The following is a 23,911-nucleotide window of genomic DNA, read 5'->3' on the forward strand; positions in this document are numbered from 1 at the left end:
GCCGAATCATGGGCAACTTTGAATCTATGAAGCATCCAGCACAAGTTAGTTGCAGTGCAAGTACATGTTAGGGATTTTTAAGTCATTCATTCTGAAGGTCATTTTTTGCTATTACAGTTTCAATTCCTCTCTCTTTTTATGTTTTTCAAAAATAATTGTTAAATACGCAACAAATGCATTTTTTTTAAAAGACTCATTTATCGTTCAGCCTCCTGATGTAAAATCAATAGTGTAGAGTATCTCAAAAGTCACTGGTTGTTAATGATCATGTTTTGTTTTATATTTCACAATTTGTAAAATGTATTAAAAAAAATGGTGGCCTTAAAAATACACCTTATCGCTATTCCCGGCTGACCCGAGAATCTGTCCCGCTTGAACTATTGACGTCATACAACAATCACTTTTCCATTGTGGCGTCAGATATTTTGTATTGTGACGTCAAAATTTTACGGGAACCTGTGTGATGTCCAGTAATGGCGGACAAATAGCGATAAGGTGTATTAATAAGAAGATTTAAAATCATTTTACTATAGCTTTAATTTTGCAATAATTAATATTCATAGCTTTAATTTTGAAATAATCAGTATTTATAGTTTTAATTTTGCAACAATCAGTATTTAAATAGTTATGTATATACAGACTTCGTCCTCATTCACAGGTATCGTCTTGGTACCTGTTTTGACGCGGACCAGAAATGACGCACTGATTTAGTTAACGGTTTAATATTTCTAAACAAAAGACGTGACGTCATTAACATTTGCTGTTCATAACATGATGTTGAAGGTCATCTGACTACAACAAAGATGCCTAAAACTCTGCCCAGAAATGTTATTATTGCTTAAAATATTAAAGACAATGCAATTTCCGCCATTTTATTAAGGTCAATAAAATTCTACCCTTCCCCGAAAGATTATCAGTCCTATCTCCACTTTGGTCAAGAAAAGTATGTAAACGTATGCTTCCCCATTTTGTGTTTTTCAAATCACGTGACTGTCATGTGAAAATGGTTTCACATTTAAGCGGGAATCACTGTAGAACAATTGATCGTCGCTTATATAATTTTCTATGGTTTATCGATTTTTTTTCATTCAATGTATGAAATACATTGTCATGATTGATAAATGTATTATTGTCAATGTTGTTTTAAGAATGCAATTACTTTTTATTTTCAAATATATGGAATATGTATATCACTTTCATAAATTTTGAACAATTATATACCAAAATATCGGTTACATTTAAATTGATTAAAATTTGGTGTTACAATCATCATGATCATTAAAGTGAATGAAAATATCAAAAGTTGTTAATAAAATTGAATCTGTTGAACAGTTTTAATTTTAAAGAATCCGGATTGAAGCAATTTTTCGATTATCAGTTACGTGCAAGTGGTTTTTACTGGTTTGTTTACAGTGCGTCATTACTGGTACCCATCATTAGTTGGCAGTCCGTTTGTAATGTTAGCAAACATGAATTTTATTGCTATTACTGTTTCAAATATCAACTGTTTAATGATTGAAATATAATAACAAGTTACCAATCTTTTATTCCATTCCGTTTTTCTAATTCTTTTAAATGGTAGATTAAATGCAGAGACAAAACAACCTAAGGTGCGTCATTACTGGTTCCTCGTGGATAACACCTGCCTCATATTATTTTCTAAACACCTGGATCCAAGTTCGAATATCGTATCCCGTTTTTAGATCCAATGGCACAACTCGGACTCATCGGAAGTTTTTCATACAGGAACCTCTATGCAGACTCTAGTTATAAAATGACGAAAATTATGAAAACATGTGTTTTTATCTCAAATCTTTAACTATATATGAAGAGGTGTGTACATTTTGATTTTAAAAAGATAGTAATGTTATAAAAGACAACCTAAAAGTTAACAGTCTTTTTTTATTCTGCAAAAAAATGAGTTAATCATTTGGTGTCCCAGTTGTCCTTCAAACAAGCATATAAAATGAAAGTTCAATTATAAACTGATCAATAATTATAATGGACAAAAACAAGACAGTCTGTAGCGAATATAAACTAGGAATAAATTTACCAGGGTAGATTATGTCATTGAACCAAACTTGCAAGGCAGTCTAGCTGAGTGGTACACACACATATTATTGCATGTGAAAATACATTGATGGTACCAGCGGGATTAGAACCCTCAATCTCAGGATCTATAGGCAGCACTCTAACCAACTGAGCCACGGAAGATCTTCCAAAACTTAACAAGTTACAACTTTTATATCTCTAATTATACAACACTCTTCCCTCTTTTTTAGCGCTATCCGATCAGCTCACGGGTTCACTACTGGACAACTCCTAAGTCTTTCACTCAGAAACCCTCTGGCCAATTCCTTGCATGTCAACCAGACATGTCACTGTCATCTGATGACCTGGTCAAACTTCAACTGCCAGGCACTTGCAGACACTCGTATGTCCCAATAGTAATTGCTCACAGGGCCGTTATTGTGAAAATACATGAATGGTACAACAGGGTTAATCTGGGGATCTAAATGCAGCACTCTAATCGTATGACCATAGAAGATCTTTCCTAACTTTACAATTAGACTACCTTTAAATCTCCAGTTATACAACAATATAATTCACCAATTCCTCTTGGATCTTGCATAGATGACTTTCTAATTTGTGCACTTTTCCGTAAATTTCCTATGTCCCCATGCTTATGTTATTATGTCTCTGTAAGAACCGATTGTTCTATGAAGTTGTTAATGCTGATTGACCTCTGGTTAAACTATGTAACTCATTCATAAAAAGCAACTCAAGATTTTTGTATATAACTATCATTAGAAGTAATGATGAGCTTAAATAATGTTATATGTTGATAAAGCATGATAATTTTGTTTCAGCAAGGAATGGAAAGACATGCGGCTCCAGATCAATCAAGACTCACGGAGCGATAATTCATTTAGATGTCTCGATCAGAGGTTTAATAAATAAGAAAAAAAAATGACAGAGGTCAAAACAAAAGACAGCAATTGTTTTATTCCATATTCATGATATTTCGAGAAAAAAAGGGACTTTTTATGACAATTATTTATCAAAACCCATGGTAAATCAAACATGTGACCTGTAAATGCACGCTATGTTTAGCATGATGAAAATTCCTTTTCTGCAGGTGAATATGTTGTTTTGTTCAAATTCTAATTCATATTTTAAAACGTATTTGAATGACATGAATGATACCATTATGGAATAACAGTTTTTATTTCCTTTTTATATTCTGTAAAGACAAATTAATTTTTATTTTTGTAGATTACTCAAAAACATTTTAACTGACAGTATAAAAAATAGCAGTGGCAGGAAAGAATATGTCTGGATCACTGAGGACTGTTGACACATACCCAGGTCAATTCGGACAAGGAGACATTTCTGATACTCCAAGAAGCTTGGGAAATGGACACAACTCTCGTCCAACCTCACCACTGAAGTTTTTTGCAAGAGCCAAAAGCAAAAGTAATGACATTTTCAAAGGAATTGCAGAATATGTGTTGGAGGCTGAACATTTTCTGCAAGGTAACACCACCTATTCAATAAGCAACCACATCAAAAGCATTATGTTTTATCAAGAGTAGGTCTACTTTTACATATGTTTTGCAAGGTTGAATTGGTGGTATGACATTGTTTTCTATTCTGATTGCTTGAATTGGTTGTGTTAAACCTGAAAGCTTATTTTAAAAGTACAAAAATGTATTTAGATAACTTGCTGTTGTCTTGTCACCATTATTCAGGTCTGCTGGCGGTTACCATTTTCGTATATTGCGAAAAAAAATCATTATTGACGAGAGATTTATATCAGTTTCACCGTCCATCTTGCTTATTTTTTGGGGGGCTTCTATGACCTTTTTCTTATCAGTCAACCCTCTGCTTTTTATACGACCGCAAAAAGATTTTTGTGGTCGTATATTGGTATGACGTTGGCGTCGTCGTCGTCGTCTACCAAAGACACATTAGTTTTCGCATTCTAACTTTAGTTTAAGTGAATGGATCTCAATGAAATTTTACCATAAGGTTCAATACCACAAAAGGAAGGTGGGGATTGATTTTGGGGGTTATGGTACCCACAGTTAAGGAATTAGGGGCCAAAAAGGGACCAAAAATAAGCATTTTTGTAACTTCCAGACATAACTTGTGTGTAAGTGTATGGATCTCTCTGACATTGTACCACAAGGTTCCATATCACAAAGGGAATGCTGGGATTGATTTTGGGGGTAATTGCCTCCAAATTTTAGGAATTAGGGGCAAAAAACAAGCATTTTTCTAGTTTCATGACAATAACTCGTGTGTAAGTGTATGGATCTCTCTGACATTGTATCACAAGGTTCCATATCACAAAGGGTATGCTGGGATTGATTTTGGGGGTAATTGCCTCCAAATTTTAGGAATTAGGGGCCAAAAAGGGGCAAAAAACAAGCATTTTTCTAGTTTCATGACAATAACTTGTGTGTAAGTGTATGGATCTTTATGAAATTGTACTACAAGGTTCCATATCACAAAGGGAAAGCTGGAATAGAGTTTAGGGGTAATTGCCCAAAAAGTTTAGGAATACATGTAAGGGGCCAAAAAGGGGCCAAAAATAAACATTTTTCTAGTTTCCAGACAATAACTTGTGTTCAAATGTATGGATCTCTCTGAAATTGTACTGCAAGGTACCATACCACAAAGGGAAGGCTGGGATTGATTTAGGGGGATAATTCCCTCAAAATTTTAGTAATTAGGGGCCATAAAAGGGCAAAAAAACAAGCATTTTTCTAGTTTCAGGACAATAACTTGTGTGTAAGTGTATGGATCATTATGAAATTGTACTGCAAGGTTCCATATCTCAAAGGGAAAGCTGGGTTTGAGTTTGGGGGTAATTGCCCTAAACGTTTAGGAATTTGGGGCAAAAAACAAGCATTTTTCTAGTTTCCAGACAATAACTTGTGATCAAGTGTATGGATCTCTCTGAAATTGTACTGCAAGGTACCATACCACAAAGGGAAAGCTGGGATTGAGTTTGGGGTTGATGAATCATAAGGGGGTTTAAAAAATTGGGGGGGATTTTTGTTTCCTTTTTTTTCTTTAAAATTTTCCATTTTAAATTGGTTACTTCTGATTTATATATAAACATGATAAAAGCAAATAATAATGATATGGTTTGAATAGGTAAATTAAAAATTTTTAAGTTCTTAGACCACTTTCATTCTGTGTGAGAAACCTATGCTGTGTCAAATATTTAATTACAATCCAAATTCAGTGCTGTATCAAGCTTGAATGTTGTGTCCATACTTGCCCCAACTGTTCAGGATTCGACCTCTGCGGTCGTATCAAGCTGCGCCCCAGCGGAGCATTTTATTTTAGTTTAAATTGTCACACATTTCGATTTTGACCCAAATTTAATAATCAGCTGATCGTAAAAAAGGTACAGGCATTAGATATCTATCAACAGTAAACTAATCAATAAATGGTGATAATTAAATGTTGGCACATATCACTTATTTGAGGAATTTTTTACAACATTTACACGAAACAATTGTTTTAAAGAAGGATATCACAGTCGTTTTAGCACTCCTGTCTTAAATAGAGTTTTACGTTTTAACTTAATCCTTTTAACGATGGAACGGAAAAGCTTTTTATTTCTTAATAAACATCCACAAAATTAAGAAAAATCTTTGATTTAATTCATCAAGATAGGAAGTATCTGATCAACTGATTGAAGACAAATTCACCCTGCTGATGTTTAGATAGGAATATAATTTTACTGGCACTCCAATATCCACTTAGGGACAGTAATAAAGACATTCAAATGATCACTGAACAAATATTATTTTTTATGTCATAGTATGTTTTTATCTTATAAACAGAAACCAAAGGTGAAGAAAATGAAGAATTTAAAGTTGTCCATAGCTTTCTGGAGATGGTCAGTGGTATCATAGACAAACTGGCGAGAGACCACATGAAAGTTGTTTTTTTTGGCAGGTATGGATAGGAAAAATTTGTTTTTCCAAAGTGGGCAGAATCTCTCTTGTTCTGTGGCAAATAAAAAATAAATTTGTTTGACAATGTACTTGAAGCTATATATTGCATTAGTTTTTGAATAAATGAAAATTTTTTGGATATACATGTTGAACATGAAAAGGTTTATCAAACAGTCAGGGATATAACTCTATAGGGTTATTACAGAAAATATCATACATGTGTTATTACAGATACTTTTATGAGTTGTCTACTCCTTATTTCTTAAATTTTCTAAATCTGTAGTAACATATGTTTGTTATTTGTTAAATAAATCAAACATATTTTAATTTTTAGTGGGCACTGGGGAAATCTTGAAACTTTGTGCAGAAACTAAATACATAGCCTTGATAACTAATTTTCCAATTAAATTAATTCATTTTTCATCAACCATGGTAAATCAATGAGGCAAGGCTTTTAAGGGACAAACTAAGCTGTAATAACAAGGCTTAGTTATTAAAGGCATATAACTTATTGTATGAGACACTTGGGAATTACTGGGAAGCTTGCGCAGAACCTCATTACATGCTATGATCATTATTTCTTACAATAAATTAAAATACATTGTGATTAAACATGATATATGTCTGAGCAAAGGCTTTGAAGTGATGTAGAGAAGCTGTAATAACACCCTTTAGTTATTTCAGGCATATTTTTTCTGTAATAACATAGGTGTACTATGCTTGATTGGCATATTATGAACTGTTATATCTTTCTAAAGTTTAGTATACATAAACAAATGATGTATATTTGCCCTTTGAAACATGTAACATACATATGTTATCACAGTTTTTTGATTTTTTAGTCCACAATAACATATGTATGTTATTTTTCTCTAATAACTCTATAGAGTTATATCCCTGACTGTCAAAATGAATTGGAACATTTTGTACCCAGAAATATCTCCAAAACATCCATTCATGGTATGGACTGTTCCATTCAAAGATACAAGGTACCTAGTTGTGGCCCCTTCAATACAGGGTAAAGTCAAATTTAAAATTTACCTACATTTTCACTGAACTTGACACCCACCAATATTACACTACAGATATCAAATTGCATTCTTGAATTCCCATATATAATTTAATGGTACCCTAGGATCAAGTTACCAGGAAACTTTTATTTGGATTCTGTAAAAGTGTATCTGATCAATGCTACTTGTATAGAATATTGCTGAATAAACTATTTTGATTGTTAACTTTTCAGGACATCCAATGGTAAAAGTACAACTATCAATGCTATGTTAAGGAATAAGATTTTACCAAGTGGTATTGGACACACTACAAATTGCTTTTTACAAGTGGAAGGAACAGAGGCCTCAGAAGGGTTTTTATTGACAGATGACTCAGAAGATCCTAAAAGTATTAGTGTATGTCTTTGTTAAAAACATCAACATATGTTAAACAGGGAAAGATCTTGGAATGTACATTAACTACAACTTTCTGTTAATAAACTTTAAAGTGTCTGAACATTAAAAAATGAAAATAAAAATTGAATATATGAAAAAGGAAATGTATAAAAACAAAGGTAAACATAGACAATGAATGAAAATAAAGCAGAAGAAAATGAACATATTGAGCACATGAAATTTTCACATAATGTAGGCAAAATTCATAAGATAAATGACCAACTAACATTTATTTTGTCAAATCATGTCAGAATAATTTACCATTAATTAATTAATTAAAGTCAAAATACTGGATAAAGATTAAATCTTAACGAAGAGAACCAGTTTAATAATCAAATAAGTGGTGGGGAGGAGAAGAAAAAAGATAACGCAAGGTTTAAATTTTTTTTATTTGTTTTGGTTCCAGATGCAATGATATGTAAGGAATTTTTTTCCGGATTGGCAGCTAGATTCTTTTTATCCCATGATATTATTAGGATAGTATTATAAACACAATGGCAATACGTTTTAACAATAACTTGGATCCAAAATCGATGACTTACATATAGACTTATTTCTGCTACATATACCAAACACAATAAAAGAGTAGAGCTTGAAAAAAGTGTTTTGTATACAGGTACAATATTAAAAGAAGTTTAAAAAAGATTAAACATAAAAAAATGATTCCCAATTTTAGATAAAAACTGCCTTTCCAGCACTTATTTTAAATAGAAATTCAACTTGTTGAATTATTTTGTGTCTGGGTTTCTGTCTCATTGACATATACCCATAATCTCCTTTTATTCCAATTACAAATATCCTAATTTCTTAAATGATTTCAAATACGTGTTGAATAATTACAAAGAAGATGTTTTTATATGTTTACATCTTCCAGTCAATCAAGCAGTTAGCCTCAGCCCTGAGTTCCATGAAACTTAAAGAGAATTCATTGATAAGGATTGTATGGCCAAAAGAGAAGTGTCGTCTGCTGAAAGAAGATGTTGTCTTTGTTGACAGGTATTGCAGATGTTTAATGCATTTTTTCTAAGTTTGAGTTTGTTAGTGCTCTCTGAAATGACATAGTAACAAGTAACATGTAAGCTTCATAGTTATTTTTAACCACACATTTAATAGATATTGTTTAAAAATGTAATAAACCAACAAATATCAACAAAGAGTAATTTAAGTCTCTTGAATTTTGCATCCTTCTTAAAACTAAAAACTTTTCAGTAAATGAGTGAAATTGTAAGTTAGCATGTAATTTCATTCAATCTTCAACAAAACCTTTTGGTCATACTATTCTAAAAAAGCACAGAACAGAATGACTTTATATTTAGTCAGTAATGAGCTGTAACATACACAGGCACTTAACGTTCTATCAATAGTAATAATATATGGGCAATGGAAAGAAAATAGTGCCTATGTATATTAAAAAGAGCTCTTTTTTATATACATGGACACTTATTTTCTTCCCATTGCCCATATATTATTACTATTGATAGAACGTCTAGTGCCTGTGTAATATGTAAGCACTTTTCAGAACTATCGGATACCTGCATCCAGATTTCTGCGGCTCTTTTTACAAAATAATATTAAAGAGTAAACATACTCGTAAGTCATACACATTTCAGTATAACTTACAATCAATATTAATCGTAAGATTTTTTGTGAATAAAATTCTTTGAATTATAATTTGGGGTATGCTTAGTACGACAACACATGCATTCTTGATCTGTCATAAATAAGCAGTCAAAATATTTCAGTGTGTTTGTCGTGTTCTTTTGTATATTAATTTCCAAACGTGAAGTAAATGAATTTTTTTCAGTCCTGGAATAGATGTTACACCAGATTTAGACTCATGGATTGACCAGTTCTGTCTGGATGCTGATGTTTTTGTCTTAGTTGGTAATGCAGAATCAACACTCATGCAAACTGTAAGCTAAATTCTACTTTATATAAAAATAAGGAGATTTTTCTTTGTATTAAATGTAAATGAATGAAAGAAAATTGAAATGCATATAAAAAATTAAGATGTGATATGATTCCCAGTGAGACAACTCTCCACCAGAGACCAAATGATGTAGAAGTTAAAACAACTAAAGGTCACAGTACAGTCTTCAACAATGATTTTTCCAATCCTTTTCAAATTTTGATATGTTGTTTTCATGACAAAATGGAGGTCACATTGGGTACTTACAATTAAAGAGTTATGGTACTTGCTTGATTGAATCTATTGTGAGTAATCAACCTTGAAAGCTTAAACAATGACACTAAACATATGAAAACCTTGAAAGCTTTAACAATGACACTAAACATATGAATTCAAGAAAACCAGGTTTGCTGTCATTTTTACATTCTTTTTTTAGAAACTTTTGCAGGGTAAATATATATATATTTATCTATAAAAATTTATATAGAGAGGCAATAGGAAGATAGATTATTTGTAAAACAGATTTTCAATGAAATATGTTTTCTAATTTTAACAACAAAAATTATTTTTGTGTTCATTTCAGGAGAAGAACTTTTTCCACAAAGTGAGCTCACGATTATCCAAACCCAACATATTTATTTTGCAAAACAGATGGGACGTGTCTGTTAATGAGGAGGATGCAGATGAGGTACTGATATTTATTATGTTGATCAAATTCAAGGTCAGAGGTCAAGGAGAGAAAATAAATTCCAAGTTTATAATTTACCTTTCATACATGAATAATTTTTAACCATGTTTACAACAGAAAAATAGGGTTACCTAGATTTTGTGTATAGTGGGCAAACTGCTGCCTGTAGTTTTAATGTGACAACTGCATTGGCTGAACGAATCATTTTTAGATTTGACTATATATTTTGTTTTTTAAGAACACAATGGTCATAGTTACCTCCAAATACCTAAACTCTAGATATACAATCCAAACCATCCTACATGCCAATATCAGCAGATGAACTTCTTGTGGAGAGTTGTCTCATTGGCAATCATACGACATCTTCTTTTTTATATTCTTAATAGATTTATGGTCGGGTTGTTGTCTCTTTGACACATTCCCCATTTCCATTCTCATTTTTATTAGTACAGCTGCTGGAATGCATGTACACTGTCTTGTGCAAACACCGAAGTTTGAGAGAGAGAATTTAATTAAGTCTTCTTTTCAAAATAATGCAATAAGTGAATTGATGTTAATCCCCTAATATACTAAACACAATGATTTAACAACATTATATAATTAAAATATGTGGACAAAAGTTGTTTTCTCTTTTGAATATTTATTTCATATAGATTTGTATCTTTTCAAAAAATACTTTGAAGTTGTTAAGCTCTGTAATATTTCAATGTTGCATCTTTTGATAATTTTCACATTTTGGTTTGAATCTTGGTTTTCATTTTACTTTACATCAGTAGTAATATATGTCAAAATTGAAGTTTGTAACAAAATCAGAATTTTTTACGTTAAAGTTGAAAAGATTTTGCAATAAATTATAACAAGAAACTTTTAATATTTCTGAGATTATTTGAAAATTTCATTTAAATTGTAGAAAAATTATTTCACAATATCTTTAAAGAAATTATTGATTTATGTAATGTGTAAAAAAAAAATGATGACTTTTGTCAACATACTGTATATTTTTTATTAATCTTTTCAGTTGAAAAGAAAGATTTGAAGGACAATTCCTGAACTTGATTGTTTTATAAAAATACTACCATAGCATTAGGAAATGGATAAATATAAGTTAACAGATGTTTCTGAATTTTTTATAATAATTCTGCTGTAGTAAAATGTTCATGTCAATTTGTAGTGGTAAAAACCTTGCAAATTATTTGAAATTAATCTGATCTCCCTCATGTATAGATATGATTTCTTGTCCAGGTTTAATCATACTTCTAATCCTTTACTAATATCTCTACAACATTTGTCTAAGGTTTTGAATTCACAAATAAGATGGCTTTGAGATCAAGATCATTATGTATTGTAATGTGCAGCTGGTGCAATAGAATTGTCAAAGATGTCAGAACGACCAAAGTATACCCATGGTATAGAAACAAACCCTCCCATCAGTAAGATCAATACTAAGGATGTCTCGCAGATAATTCAGATTATATTTATGCATTTTAGGTAAAAGAACAACATTATACCAGAAATACCCAGTTCCTCACAGATGAACTGAAAGTAGCTGATAAACAGGAAGCCACAAATAGAATTTTCTTTGTTTCGGCCAAAGAGGCATTGATCAGTAGGCTTCATGAAGACAGCCAGACACCAACACCAAGTATGTTACAGTAGTTATACCAATATATGTCACTGTCAACACCAAGTATGTTACAGTTATACCAATATATGTCACTGTCAACACCAAGTATGTTACAGTAGTTATACCAATATATGTCACTGTCAACACCAAGTATGTTACAGTAGTTATACCAATATATGTCACTGTCAACACCAAGTATGTTACAGTAGTTATACCAATATATGTCACTGTCAACACCAAGTATGTTACAGTAGTTATACCAATATATGTCACTGTCAACACCAAGTATGTTACAGTAGTTATACCAATATATGTCACTGTCAACACCAAGTATGTTACAGTAGTTATACTAATATATGTCACTGTTATCACCAATATAAATTAGAAGATGTGGTATGAGTGCCAATGAGACAACTCTCCATCCAAGTCACAATGTATATATGTCAACACCAAGTATGTTACAGTAGTTATACCAATATATGTCAACATCTTTTGTTGATAGACTTACAACTGATCTGAAAAGCTTAAAGTAGACATTATCAGTTCTGTCATTTTGAAGACATTTATCATTCAGTTGTTAGTGTCCAGTAGCTGTTATATACCGTAAATTGGGTTATTTTTGTTGTTGTTTTATTTTGGTTTATTTGGTGTCTCCGATGAAAGTGCCAAAATTAAACACACGAAAATAAAGCAATCACTAAAAGTGAAACGCCAAAATCGCGTACCGGTACGACAATATCGTAATGTTAATTTTTTGGGAAAAATATTTATGTTATTATATCCTCCGTATATATCCTACAAATCTAAACATAGCCAAATCTCCAAATAAATACCTGGTATAATTTGACAACAACACTATATAATTTTTACTTAATTGTCAATTTTCTGTAATTGTTAAGAAAACACAACATGAATTTTTATTCACACATGTCATAAATATGCCTGGCTATTGCTGATTAGACGCCGTTATTGGTAATTAGAATATCAAAACTTCCTGTAATCCTTTATCTTCATTTAATTAATATGTACTGCCAGAGTCATAAGGATTAAAATTTAAATCCTTGATCGTCAATAGATTAACATGTACTGCAATAAAGATGATTAAAATTTATTTCAAATAATATTTGTAAAAAATAAATAATCTATTTAAAAAGTGATTTTAATCTGAGACTACTATAACACATATTAGTGTATAATTATAGTAGTCTCAGTTTTAATGTTTAAGATTTTATTTCATATTTTCTTTCAGCTTTGAATCACGATATACGGAATTATTTGCATTAATTGCATCCGTATCCGATTCCTTCATTAAGTTAACTTTGTCGTGTTTCTAGTTTGAGAAATTCAATGATATTTGTCAATAAACGGTAAATACAGACAAATATGAATGAGGTTGCTCACTGCTGTTGTTCCAAAATTAAACATATCAATTGGACGAAGCACCAAAATTACACACACCAAAATAAAACACATGCCTTTCGAGAGAAAACCGCCAAAATATCCCAACGCCAAAATTTCCCAATTTACGGTACCTTGGTTAAACAAAAAATTGCCTGAAAAGTGATTGAATAGATCTAGGATTATTGTAGGCAAAATGTCTTATATACATTTTAATATAAAGTCTAAAAGTGCATAATTTTACAAATAACAGAAGCTCTGAAAAGCTTCTGAATCGACAACATCAAACAATACATTACATTTAAGACAAAACAATGAACATAACATGAGGACAATACACACATACAAATCATGAGGTACTACACATACAAAACAATGATATACTACACATACAGAACATGATATACTACACATACAAAACATGATATACTACACATACAAAACAATGATATACTACACATACAAAACATGATATACTACACATACAAAACATGAGATACTACACATACAAAACAATGATATACTACACATACAAAACATGATATACTACACGTACAAAACATGAGATACTACACATTCAAAACATGATATACTACACATACAAAACATGAGATACTACACATTCAAAACATGAGATACTACACATACAAATCAGGAGTTACTACACATACAAAACATGAGATACTACACATATAAATCATGAGGTACTACACATACAAAACATGGGATACTACACATATAAATCATGAGTTACTACACATACGTACAAAACATGAGATACTACATATGCACTGTTAAACAAATGAAAAAAAAAAAGCACATTAATGCAGTAAACAGATAAGAATAGCAGGCAGCATGCTCTCACAAAATGACACTTTTAATAAATAACAAGACTTAATGTAGTAAGCAAATCAAGCAATATAACAACACAAAATGAAAAATGAAATATAATCCTCAAAACATTATATTTATTGTTACAGCTGGATCATTACAGAAGAATTTTGCTGAGAGGTTATTTGCCTTTGCAAATTTCGAGAGAGCTTTTGAGGTTTGTTGTTTCAAGGAATATATAGAAAAACTATTAATAATGGGAGGGGTGATTTTTAAGAAATATTTCTAGCTTAAACGGTAAAGGAACATGTTCAACAATACATAATATAAACGTATGATGTATATTGCAGCAAGACTATCTTATATATATATAATAGGGAATGAGGATGTAAACAACTGCAGGCCTTCAGTGATCAGTCCATACATAGATAGGTTCAGTTTGTTTTATTCTCAGTCAGTGATGAGTCCATACATAGATAGGTTCAGTTTGTTTTATTCTCAGTCAGTGATGAGTCCATACATAGATAGGTTCAGTTTGTTTTATTCTCAGTCAGGGATGAGTCCATACATAGATAGGTTCAGTTTGTTTTATTCTCAGTCAGTGATCAGTTCATACATAGATAAGTTCAGTATGTTTTATTTTCAGTCAGTGATCAGTCCATACATAGATAGGTTCAGTTTGTTTTATTCTCAGTCAGTGATCAGTCCATACATAGATAGGTTCAGTTTGTTTTATTCTCAGTCAGTGATCAGTCCATACATAGATATGTTCAGTTTGTTTTATTCTCAGTCAGTGATGAGTCCATACATAGATAAGTTCAGTATGTTTTATTCTCAGTCAGTGATCAGTCCATACATAGATAGGTTCAGTTTGTTTTATTCTCAGTCAGTGATCAGTCCATACATAGATAAGTTTAGTATGTTTTAATCTCAGTCAGTGATCAGTCCATACATAGATAGGTTCAGTTTGTTTTATTCTCAGTCAGTGATCAGTCCATACATAGATAGGTTCAGTTTGTTTTATTCTCAGTCAGTGATCAGTCCATACATAGATAGGTTCAGTTTGTTTTATTCTCAGTCAGTGATCAGTCCATACATAGATAGGTTCAGTTTGTTTTATTCTCAGTCAGTGATCAGTCCATACATAGATATGTTCAGTTTGTTTTATTCTCAGTCAGTGATGAGTCCATACATAGATAGGTTCAGTTTGTTTTATTCTCCGTAAAAGAATTTTTGCATTTATGTTGATAAATATAAGCATGATGTAGGAGACATTCATACCTTCACAATTCCTATTTCTTGTTCCAAGAGAAAGGGAACAAACTAATGTAACTTTCTGTCCACAGGCCATTTGATATATGAACTTCCCTTTTAAAAAAGTATGAATGAACTTAAAATATGGAAAATTTTGAACACATTTAACAGACAGAAGAATGGATGACTGCTAAACATCCAAATAAAATGCATATTTAGGACAAAAACATGTTAATGCTATATGCATATGAACCCTGCATTGTACTAGACAGACACACCTAGTCAAAATCTTAACTTACTAGTTCACAAAGTAACAGTCTGTAGGAAGACAAAATGAAACATTGTAATATTATATAATTTTCATTCTCATAAAATTCCCTTTTTTCAGGTGTGCATTTCTCAATCAGCTGTACAGACAAAGTTTCAAACACATTCAGAAAGAGGGAAGAAAATAACTGCAGATCTGAAAGATATTATGGAGAGAACTTACACTGAATGTTTACAAGCTTGGTAAGATTTGAGTTCTTGAGTGAGTAAAGGAATAGTTCTCTATACTTCTAAACTGATTCATATTTTACATTGCTAGCTGAAATAGTAACATTCTACAGGAAAACATGTCACCCAAACCTGGAGGCGTTATTAGTTCTCTATAGCCAAATTTATCAGTCTTTGCTTTTGCTCCTAAATGTGTCATGACTAGAGAGAAACTGCAAATGCCAATCATAAAGTTTGATTAGACCTGACTATTGAATTACTTACTCTTATTTATATAAAGTCTTAAACATGTTAAAAGTCTTCAAAGATTGTATTGCTTTTTTTAGGTATAATGACAAACTTTCAAATCTTCAGGATGTAATTTATTTTTTTCAGTGAGGACCACGCTCATAAAAGACAAGAAACAGCAGATGAACTAGAATATTTAGATAAACAACTTGACTTATTGACCGAGGAAATTAAAGATAAAATAAAGGTTATGGTAGAGGAAGTGGAGAGAAATGTATCGTTTGCGCTGAATGATGAAATTAAAAGGTTATCTGCCCTTGTTGATGACTTTGCTAGACCTTTCCATCCAGACAATTTAGTGCTGAGTGTTTATAAAAAGGTGAAGACGCTTTCATTAATAAGAGAATATTGTATGAATAAAAGGTAGTGTGGAGTATACGTAAATGTGACAGCAACCACTCAATTACTAAAAGACATACATGTAGTTTTTCCTTTATTTAGCTAATATAACACAAAGAGTCAGTGTTAGTTTTGACATTGCTTGACATCCATTGTCACAGCAACAATTCAATTACCTAAAAGACTTACATGTAGTTTTTCCTTTATTTAGCTAATATAACCCAAAGAGTCAGTGTTAGTTTTGACATTGCTTATCATCCAATGTCTATAGTAAACGTTTCCAAAAATATGTCATTTAAGAACACAGGGCAAACTGAGAACAGAAAGTTTACCATAAAGATGTAGTCACATTAGCTTGAACCTTAATAGGCATGTTCATTATGAGGTATACTTTGTAAAATGTATGTTTGGGTTTTGACCTAGATTTTGCAGGACACTAAGCACAGGAATGTGATAATGTAAGCAAGGCACAGTGTCCTAAGAAAATATTCTTGTTTTCCAAATGTTTCAGTTATACAATGGTTATCATTGTAAGAGATACACATTTTCTGAATCATATTTATAGAAATGGAACAAGTATAGAATTCTTAAATTCATTCAGAACAAAATAAGCAGTTGAGACACAAGGTTCAGAAGGACCCATCATGTATTTTTCTTTTTGCCATTTTGCCAACGAAAAGTTGAAGATAGATTATTGTATGATTATTATATTTGAAGGAGATACACAAGTATATAGATCATGCTCTGTGTAGAAATTTAGAGGGCAAATGTTCTGGGAATGTTCTAAAGAAGCTTAATAGAACACAACAGGAAATCACAGGTATTATGGGTATTATGACCTTGTCATATGGCTTATGATCCTGCTGTATCGATGTAGCATGACTATATACCAAGTATAGTGGAAGCTATTTTGCAGATTGTGAATGTTCATGTCATTGATATGTGATTTCAGTTTTGGTTATAAAAGAACATTGAAGCGAACACTTCAAACAGGAAATTTCTTTCTGTACATCATTTATATGAATGCTCCCTGAAACATTTAAGGGAGTATTTGTCAGCTACTTTGTTCATCTGTTTGTCTGAAAACAAAATGTAATGAGTACTCAGTTGGTAATTGAGGTGAAATGTGAGGCTAACATCATTAGACAATGATACAGAAAAAAAACTTCCAGAAGTAAATTTGTGTTGGAGTAAGAAGTTTCAATTTTGCCAAATTACCATGAAAGATTGGTTGATTGATTCTTGCTAGCTTTACTTTCAGTGTCAATTATTTCATGCATATCAAGGATGGGAAACTAACAATTAATACAATAAGTAGGTTTTACAATATGGAACAGTAGGGATGAAGAGCAAGAGATCTGACTGCCACTGGAAAATAATGGTATGTTGAATAGGGACAATTAATTTGTTCTTGCAGTAGGCCACCTATGAACCCCTCAAAGAGTTATTGCAAGGGTCCTATTATGTGCAGAGTGTCACACTCTTTTTACACTAGGCAACTTATTTAAAGTCCATTCTGACTACAATTACTATATACAATAATTAAGCTCCAAATATGACCCTCTCCTATGAAATTCAGTTCAGGTTTGATTTTCACGGTCATTGGAAATATTATTACAGAGTTGTTTTCCTTGAATTGTTTTAAAATAAATGCTAGAATTGATGTTTTCAGATGGCTTTAATCATTTTTATACGCCCGTTTACGGGATGTATTATGGTATACCGTTGTTGTGTTATGTCTAAATGCCTTTCACAAGTTTCAGGGAGCATCAGTTTTGAATTGTTTAAAATTATATTGTTTTAATTACCTTTTTTAAAATGCTATGCAAAATATGCTTTGATGAAAAAAAGGTCACCGTTCAATGTATTTTTAAATATTTGTGCATTGACTTAAAGTAATTACTTTTATTTGCTTCAAACATATTATTGCATACTTAAGTGATTTATGTGACAACCTTTTAGTGCTTCATGCAGAAGGTGAATGTCATTTGCTTTTATTTTGTTGTGAATTTAAAAAAAAAAAGAACTTTAAAATCTTAAGAAAATGTACAAAACAAAACCATTATAGAAAACTATTTGTCTTTGATATGGACATTCATAGTGCATTTAATTTTGCATTGAATCCTGGCATGCATCTTATCATATCATTGGTTCTAATCATAGGAGTTGCATAATCATGTAGAAGAAGGGTTAGGACGTAATGTACAGCAGCGTTGCTCATATGTATTACAACAGCATGTGGAAACCACTCAAAAAGAAATGACAGGTATTCATAGCGACAGAAAAAAATAAAATAATATCAAAATAATTTTCTTTCAAATATTATTTTGACTGTACTATAAATATATGTGTTTATAAGGTGAAAACATTACACAAAAATATACCAAAATGCTTTTGCTTTAGTACTAACATAAAAAACGTCTAAAACATCAATAGATAAGTTTCTTCTTTTATAATTTATATATTTCCCTGTTTAAAAAAGAAATGAAAGTAGATATATGCATATGGGCAGTTCCAGATTATACAAATGGGGTGCTTGGGAGGCACTTTTTTAAGACCACAACCACTCATTTATGTAATTTTCATTTTATACATAACTGTAATAAAATTGTGCAACCACCCACAATTTATTCATTTCTTGCCTCCCATCCCCAACCATGGTCAATTTTGGAACAGCTCTAACCTGTTGAAGATAAGATAAGAAAAAAACATATTCTTTTCTTTTTGGCTTTTTTTTATATATCTGTTTACATGATATATTGCCAATTACATTTATATTTATGTCATTTTAAATTTATTTTGGAAATAACAGCTATTCAAATGCAAAAAATAATTTGTTAATACTGATTTCTTTTGAATAGCTATAGCTGTACATGTCTGCAGCATGCTTTATTCCATAAGCTATTTCTGTAGTATTGTGTAATCATTTCTATTTAGATATTTATTTGCTTTTTAATTGTTAACAAATAAAAAATATATAATTGTTTTTTTACCTTTTTTCTTTATCTTCTTTTAAATTTGGCTCTGTAAAGAAATATATACTGCAGTATGATACATTTGTATTTAGTATTAAAGATGTATTTCATGTTCATAAGAATATTGTTTAATCTAAAGTTGTACTTAAATATATCATGTTCTTCATTCATCTGGTTTCCCTTTGAGTTGTTAAACAGCCTTTTTTGCCTTGCAAAACTTGGCAAATATTTATATTTTAGTATTATTCCCATCTGAGAAAAAAAATTCTATGTTCGCTCGCGGTAATTAATTGTTCAAGATTCTCTTACAAGCAATATTTAATTTCAAATTCCACTGTATTGAAAAAGGATTCATTTTTAATATCATTTAGTCTTTGCATTTGAAAGTAAATTTTTCACTAATGTAGATGAGATTATATTGTAGATCGCCTGGCAGCACTATTAAAGGATGAAGAAAGAGCACAGTTAAATAATGCATTACCTAAAAGGGACTTTGAAATAGCTTATAAATTGGACTGTAGAAATTTATGTTGTGAGTTCCAAGAAGACATTCAGTTTCGTTTTTCTTTTGGAATAACATCCTTAATGCATAAATTCTTAGGGAGCAAGGGAATGAAGCACACACTAGGAGGTGGTCAGGATTATGTAAGTAAGAGACCCAGTTTATTTACATCATCAAATAAAGTAGGTTTGTAGTTTTAAAAAGGAAATATGAATAATCACATATAATATGCAAAGCCAAAAAAGTAGTAACAATAATACAGAACTGCAAAGTAAATTTAAAAAAGGGGTTTGTCCACAAAAGCTGACAGAACCAAACGCTTGACTATATTAAACAATGGAACGGATAAAAAACAACTCTCATATTCCTGACTTGGTACAGACATTTTCCAAAGAAAATGGTGGGTTAAACCTGGTTTTATAGCTAGCTAAAACTGCCACATTAACTCATCTTTTTTCAGAAGGCTGAAAATTAATCTTGTGTCAAATATAATTTTAAAGTGACCTATCATATTAATGAGCACCATTCTAACAGACTGACTCTCATTATCACTGACCCGTTTTGTTATATACTTGTGAAAGAAAATCTGTTGAACATGATGCTGATATTTGAGCATTTTTTGCCTACAGTATGAATGACCTCATTTATTGGATTTATTGAGATTACAAAATGTGACACAAATTCACACATTTCAAAAGAGATAACTGATTCAAGCTAGTAACTTAAAATATAAAGCAGTTATATCATAGGGCAACCAATGACAACCATTAGATTACAATTGGGATAATATTGTTTCAGGAGAACATTGGGACAAGCTAAACAAATCAGTTGAAAAGGGCTTGACAGTTAACAAAATTACGATGTAAAGAATAAAACATAATAGCTAAAGATTCTACGGCAGAAGTGACAGTCCCTTTAGACAGGTCTACATTTTTGGGCTTAAGGTGGCTCACCCCAATAAGGACCCCCGGTAGAATTTTTTTATTTTCACATATTTTGTAGATTTTTTTATGCTGAATCCAAAAATGCAAAGAAAAAAGGGGGTCACCAGGTTCGTTTTCCCCTCAAATGGAAGCGAAATGTGCGATTTTGACCCTATTTCCAAACTTTTACACCCTTTCAACAATAACGACTACATCAAATTCAAAGACTTTTAGAACCAAGTCAGTATGATTATTATGTGAAAAAACAATTAAATTTGAAATGTAAACGTTCCCCTTGGTTGTTTTAGACTTAAAAATCTTTTTATTTTCAGATTTATGTCTAAATTTGGCATTTTTTAATTTCAGTTTTAGGCTAAAAATATTGGTTAAATCGATTTTTCGTAAAATTTCCCCGGTAGATTTTTTTTAAAAACGGATATGTCAAAGCTATGAACTTTTCGAGCATTTTAAGGTAAAATAAAATGGGGGTCACCAGGCTTTTAAAAAAGTTACGAGCTTTTGTTTAACCCCTCTACCCCATGAGGTCTGATTTCAATGCACTCCATTAATTACTTTATTGTGATTTTTTTATTAATGTCTTTAAATAAATAATGTTTGTAATTATATCAATGGACGAAAGCTGAATATAAATGTGATGAACATTTTACTGTTTGTTATAAAGAAGCGAAATTTTGATTATTTTGTTGAAATACGGTAATTTTGTCTGGCGCGAGTTGCTTCCCTCTAATCTGGCGCCATAATCGGACAACAGAAATTTCAGGGTCGCCATTGCTGAGCAGCATACTGCACTGATAAATACGACCATGTGCATGAATAACAGACATAGTGGCGAATAGACAACGATGAAGGTAGAGTCATTACATAAGAAAACATAGATTTTAATATATTAGACAGCCAAATGTTATCAGTATCACGAAAAATACAAAGTGGGGGGTTATCTCAAAATACTCGATACTGTAGAAAATCACTGCGGCTGAAACCTTGCATGGGCTAAATTTCTGTTCTATGTATAATCGTTATGGCTGGTATCTTATTTATGTGTTTACTTGACCCTTAACCTGTTAACTGGCAAGTTGTGAACATGTATAGTCTGTTTTGAAAAAATATCCGTGTCAAAGAGGAGGGGATGGTCATTTTCAGCATCTCATGATCATGATGATCTGCGCTATCGTTAGCGTCAAATAAGTCTTGATTTTATATCGTTATTCGTAAAATCTAATTCGTAGCCTATTTTTTCAAATTTCATCCTAGCCCCCCCCCCCCATAAAAATCAAATGGTAGCTCCCTTAGGGTCAAATGAAGTTAAATATTTATCGTTAGCAAATATTTATCGTTAGCGTCTATAATGACTAGTAAAACAGGTTGGGAACAAACCCTCTACATGGTGTTTATACCTGTATACTGAGAGGAATAATCCTCCTATAGAGGGATAAAAGAGGGGTATTTTTGTGTAGACTGGATTTAAAGCAAAATAGGGCAGAATGGCATTTTCTAGTTATATTTGCTATAATCTATAGCACTATATATGCATCAATTATTGCACTTTACTGTATTCTGTATTTCTTTACCAAAAAATGGCCTGGGATGCCCAGTTTTCTGCTAAAGTGACAGAACTTGCAATCTATTGTATACCTATCTGAACACCTGATCAACAACAAAAGGGACATGCAGGTGACCTTTAAATTTTATGTTAAATCTAACAATAGAATTATGGTGTACAATAGATTGTATATTCAGTCAGTTTAGCAGTAAACTGGGCATGTGAAATGAAATTAAGTACATCAATTGGTGCATCAAATGTAGCAGGTTACTGCCATAATAAGTAGAAAATGCCATTCTGCCCTATTTTGCTTTAAATCCAGTCTAAACAAAAATTCCCCTCTATAGAAGGATTATTCCTCTATACAGGTTTAAACACCAGTGGCAGATCCAGGGGGGGGGGGGGTTCTGGGGGTTGGAACCCCCCCTTTTTTTTGACGATCAATGCATTTGAATGGGGACATATAGTTGGAACCTCCACATTTATCCTGGGTTAGGAACCCCCCCTTTTATAAATGGCTGGATCCACCCCTGAAAACCATATAAGAGGGTTTGGTCCCAACCTGTAAAATGGGGTACCCCATAACTTCCCTCGGACAGGGGTTCATGATTACCACTCCCTATCCCCAACTCCCATTTCTCTTCCCTTTTACTCTAAAATTTTCTCCCCTAACTTCCACTTCCATCCCCCTTGCTCCCAGACAAAAAATTGCAAAATATATTTCCCAGATTATTCATCCCCCCCTCTTTTCGAATTCTTGTCCTTTCACCCAAAATCATGTTCGCTCCAATTCACATTCATCCCTTTTACATTCCCACCCTGAGTCTGTTTGTACCCTTCCTTTTATCTAAATCATGCTTTTGTTAGTATAGTTCTATAACAATAAAATAAAGATATATTAAGTTTATTTTTATTGTTTAAAAATAAAGTGACTCACACGAGATCTAAGGTTTTTTTTCTATTTATAATGTTCATAAGATTTACTTCTACCAAATTGGTTACTTTTATTTTCACTCCGACCAGGCTAATTAACGGTAATGGACCTGCACATGATACCCCCTTTTCTCGCTTCCTGATCCCTCATTCCCATGTTCCCTTATCCCTGTCCACCCGCTCAAGTAATCCTATAATATATGAACTCGGGGGCATTCTTTCTATTTCTGTTTTCTTTTTACTGATTTTGCTATTTTTCTTTTTTTTTTTTATTGTCAATGTGCCTCCAAAAAAAAAAAATGAAAATATCAGCATGAAAACGTTAAATAGTGAATATATAATGCGAAGGCATATATTATAGGACTACCCGCTCAAGGGGTTCGATTGTTTCGTTTGTTTTCTTGAGAATATATAAATGGCCTGATTTGTAAATTATAACCACTACAGTACGAGGCAATACATTTTATTGATGGATTCGTCTTGATCACAATTTGTTTACAATTAAACACCCCCCCCCCCCCCTTGTCTCTCTTTTGTATAAAAAATTTCATAACGTCAAGTATCAGGTTTAAACATACACATAGGGCTTATCTTGTTTACCAAATAACACATACATTTGAGTTGAAAAATTCATTATTGTTTTGTGCTCAGTATTTTTAAACACAAAATTTGTTTATCCCATATTCCAAACAGGTTACAAGACACCTCAGCATAATTTGGTTGACGAGGAGTACAAATGTAGCTCAGCTGCATTTTAGAATTTTTAGG

General features: G+C 31.9%; 1 protein-coding gene across 2 annotated transcripts in view; it reads left to right on the top strand.

The window, feature by feature from the left end:
- The first annotated feature begins 1,712 nt into the window (after positions 1–1,712).
- Positions 1,713–23,911, top strand: part of LOC127720560 (mitofusin-2-like) — a 37,169-nt gene continuing 14,970 nt past the window's right edge. Inside the window, exons 1-13 of one of the 2 annotated variants that reach the window (XM_052227167.1) lie at positions 1,713–1,833; positions 3,277–3,537; positions 5,865–5,979; positions 7,222–7,384; positions 8,298–8,419; positions 9,228–9,336; positions 9,916–10,020; positions 11,509–11,662; positions 14,023–14,090; positions 15,516–15,637; positions 15,998–16,229; positions 16,967–17,069; positions 19,649–19,869. In XM_052227167.1, coding sequence (XP_052083127.1) covers positions 3,333–3,537; positions 5,865–5,979; positions 7,222–7,384; positions 8,298–8,419; positions 9,228–9,336; positions 9,916–10,020; positions 11,509–11,662; positions 14,023–14,090; positions 15,516–15,637; positions 15,998–16,229; positions 16,967–17,069; positions 19,649–19,869 — 1,719 coding nt within the window. In that variant the 5' untranslated portion in view covers positions 1,713–1,833; positions 3,277–3,332. Of the gene's footprint in view, positions 1,834–3,276; positions 3,538–5,864; positions 5,980–7,221; positions 7,385–8,297; positions 8,420–9,227; positions 9,337–9,915; positions 10,021–11,508; positions 11,663–14,022; positions 14,091–15,515; positions 15,638–15,997; positions 16,230–16,966; positions 17,070–18,412; positions 18,516–19,648; positions 19,870–23,911 lie in introns of both variants that reach the window. The other variant, XM_052227166.1, reaches the window with a different exon arrangement.

The sequence above is a fragment of the Mytilus californianus genome, unplaced genomic scaffold (genome assembly GCF_021869535.1).
Source record: "Mytilus californianus isolate M0D057914Y unplaced genomic scaffold, xbMytCali1.0.p SCAF_11, whole genome shotgun sequence".
Taxonomy (NCBI): Eukaryota; Metazoa; Mollusca; class Bivalvia; order Mytilida; family Mytilidae; genus Mytilus; species Mytilus californianus.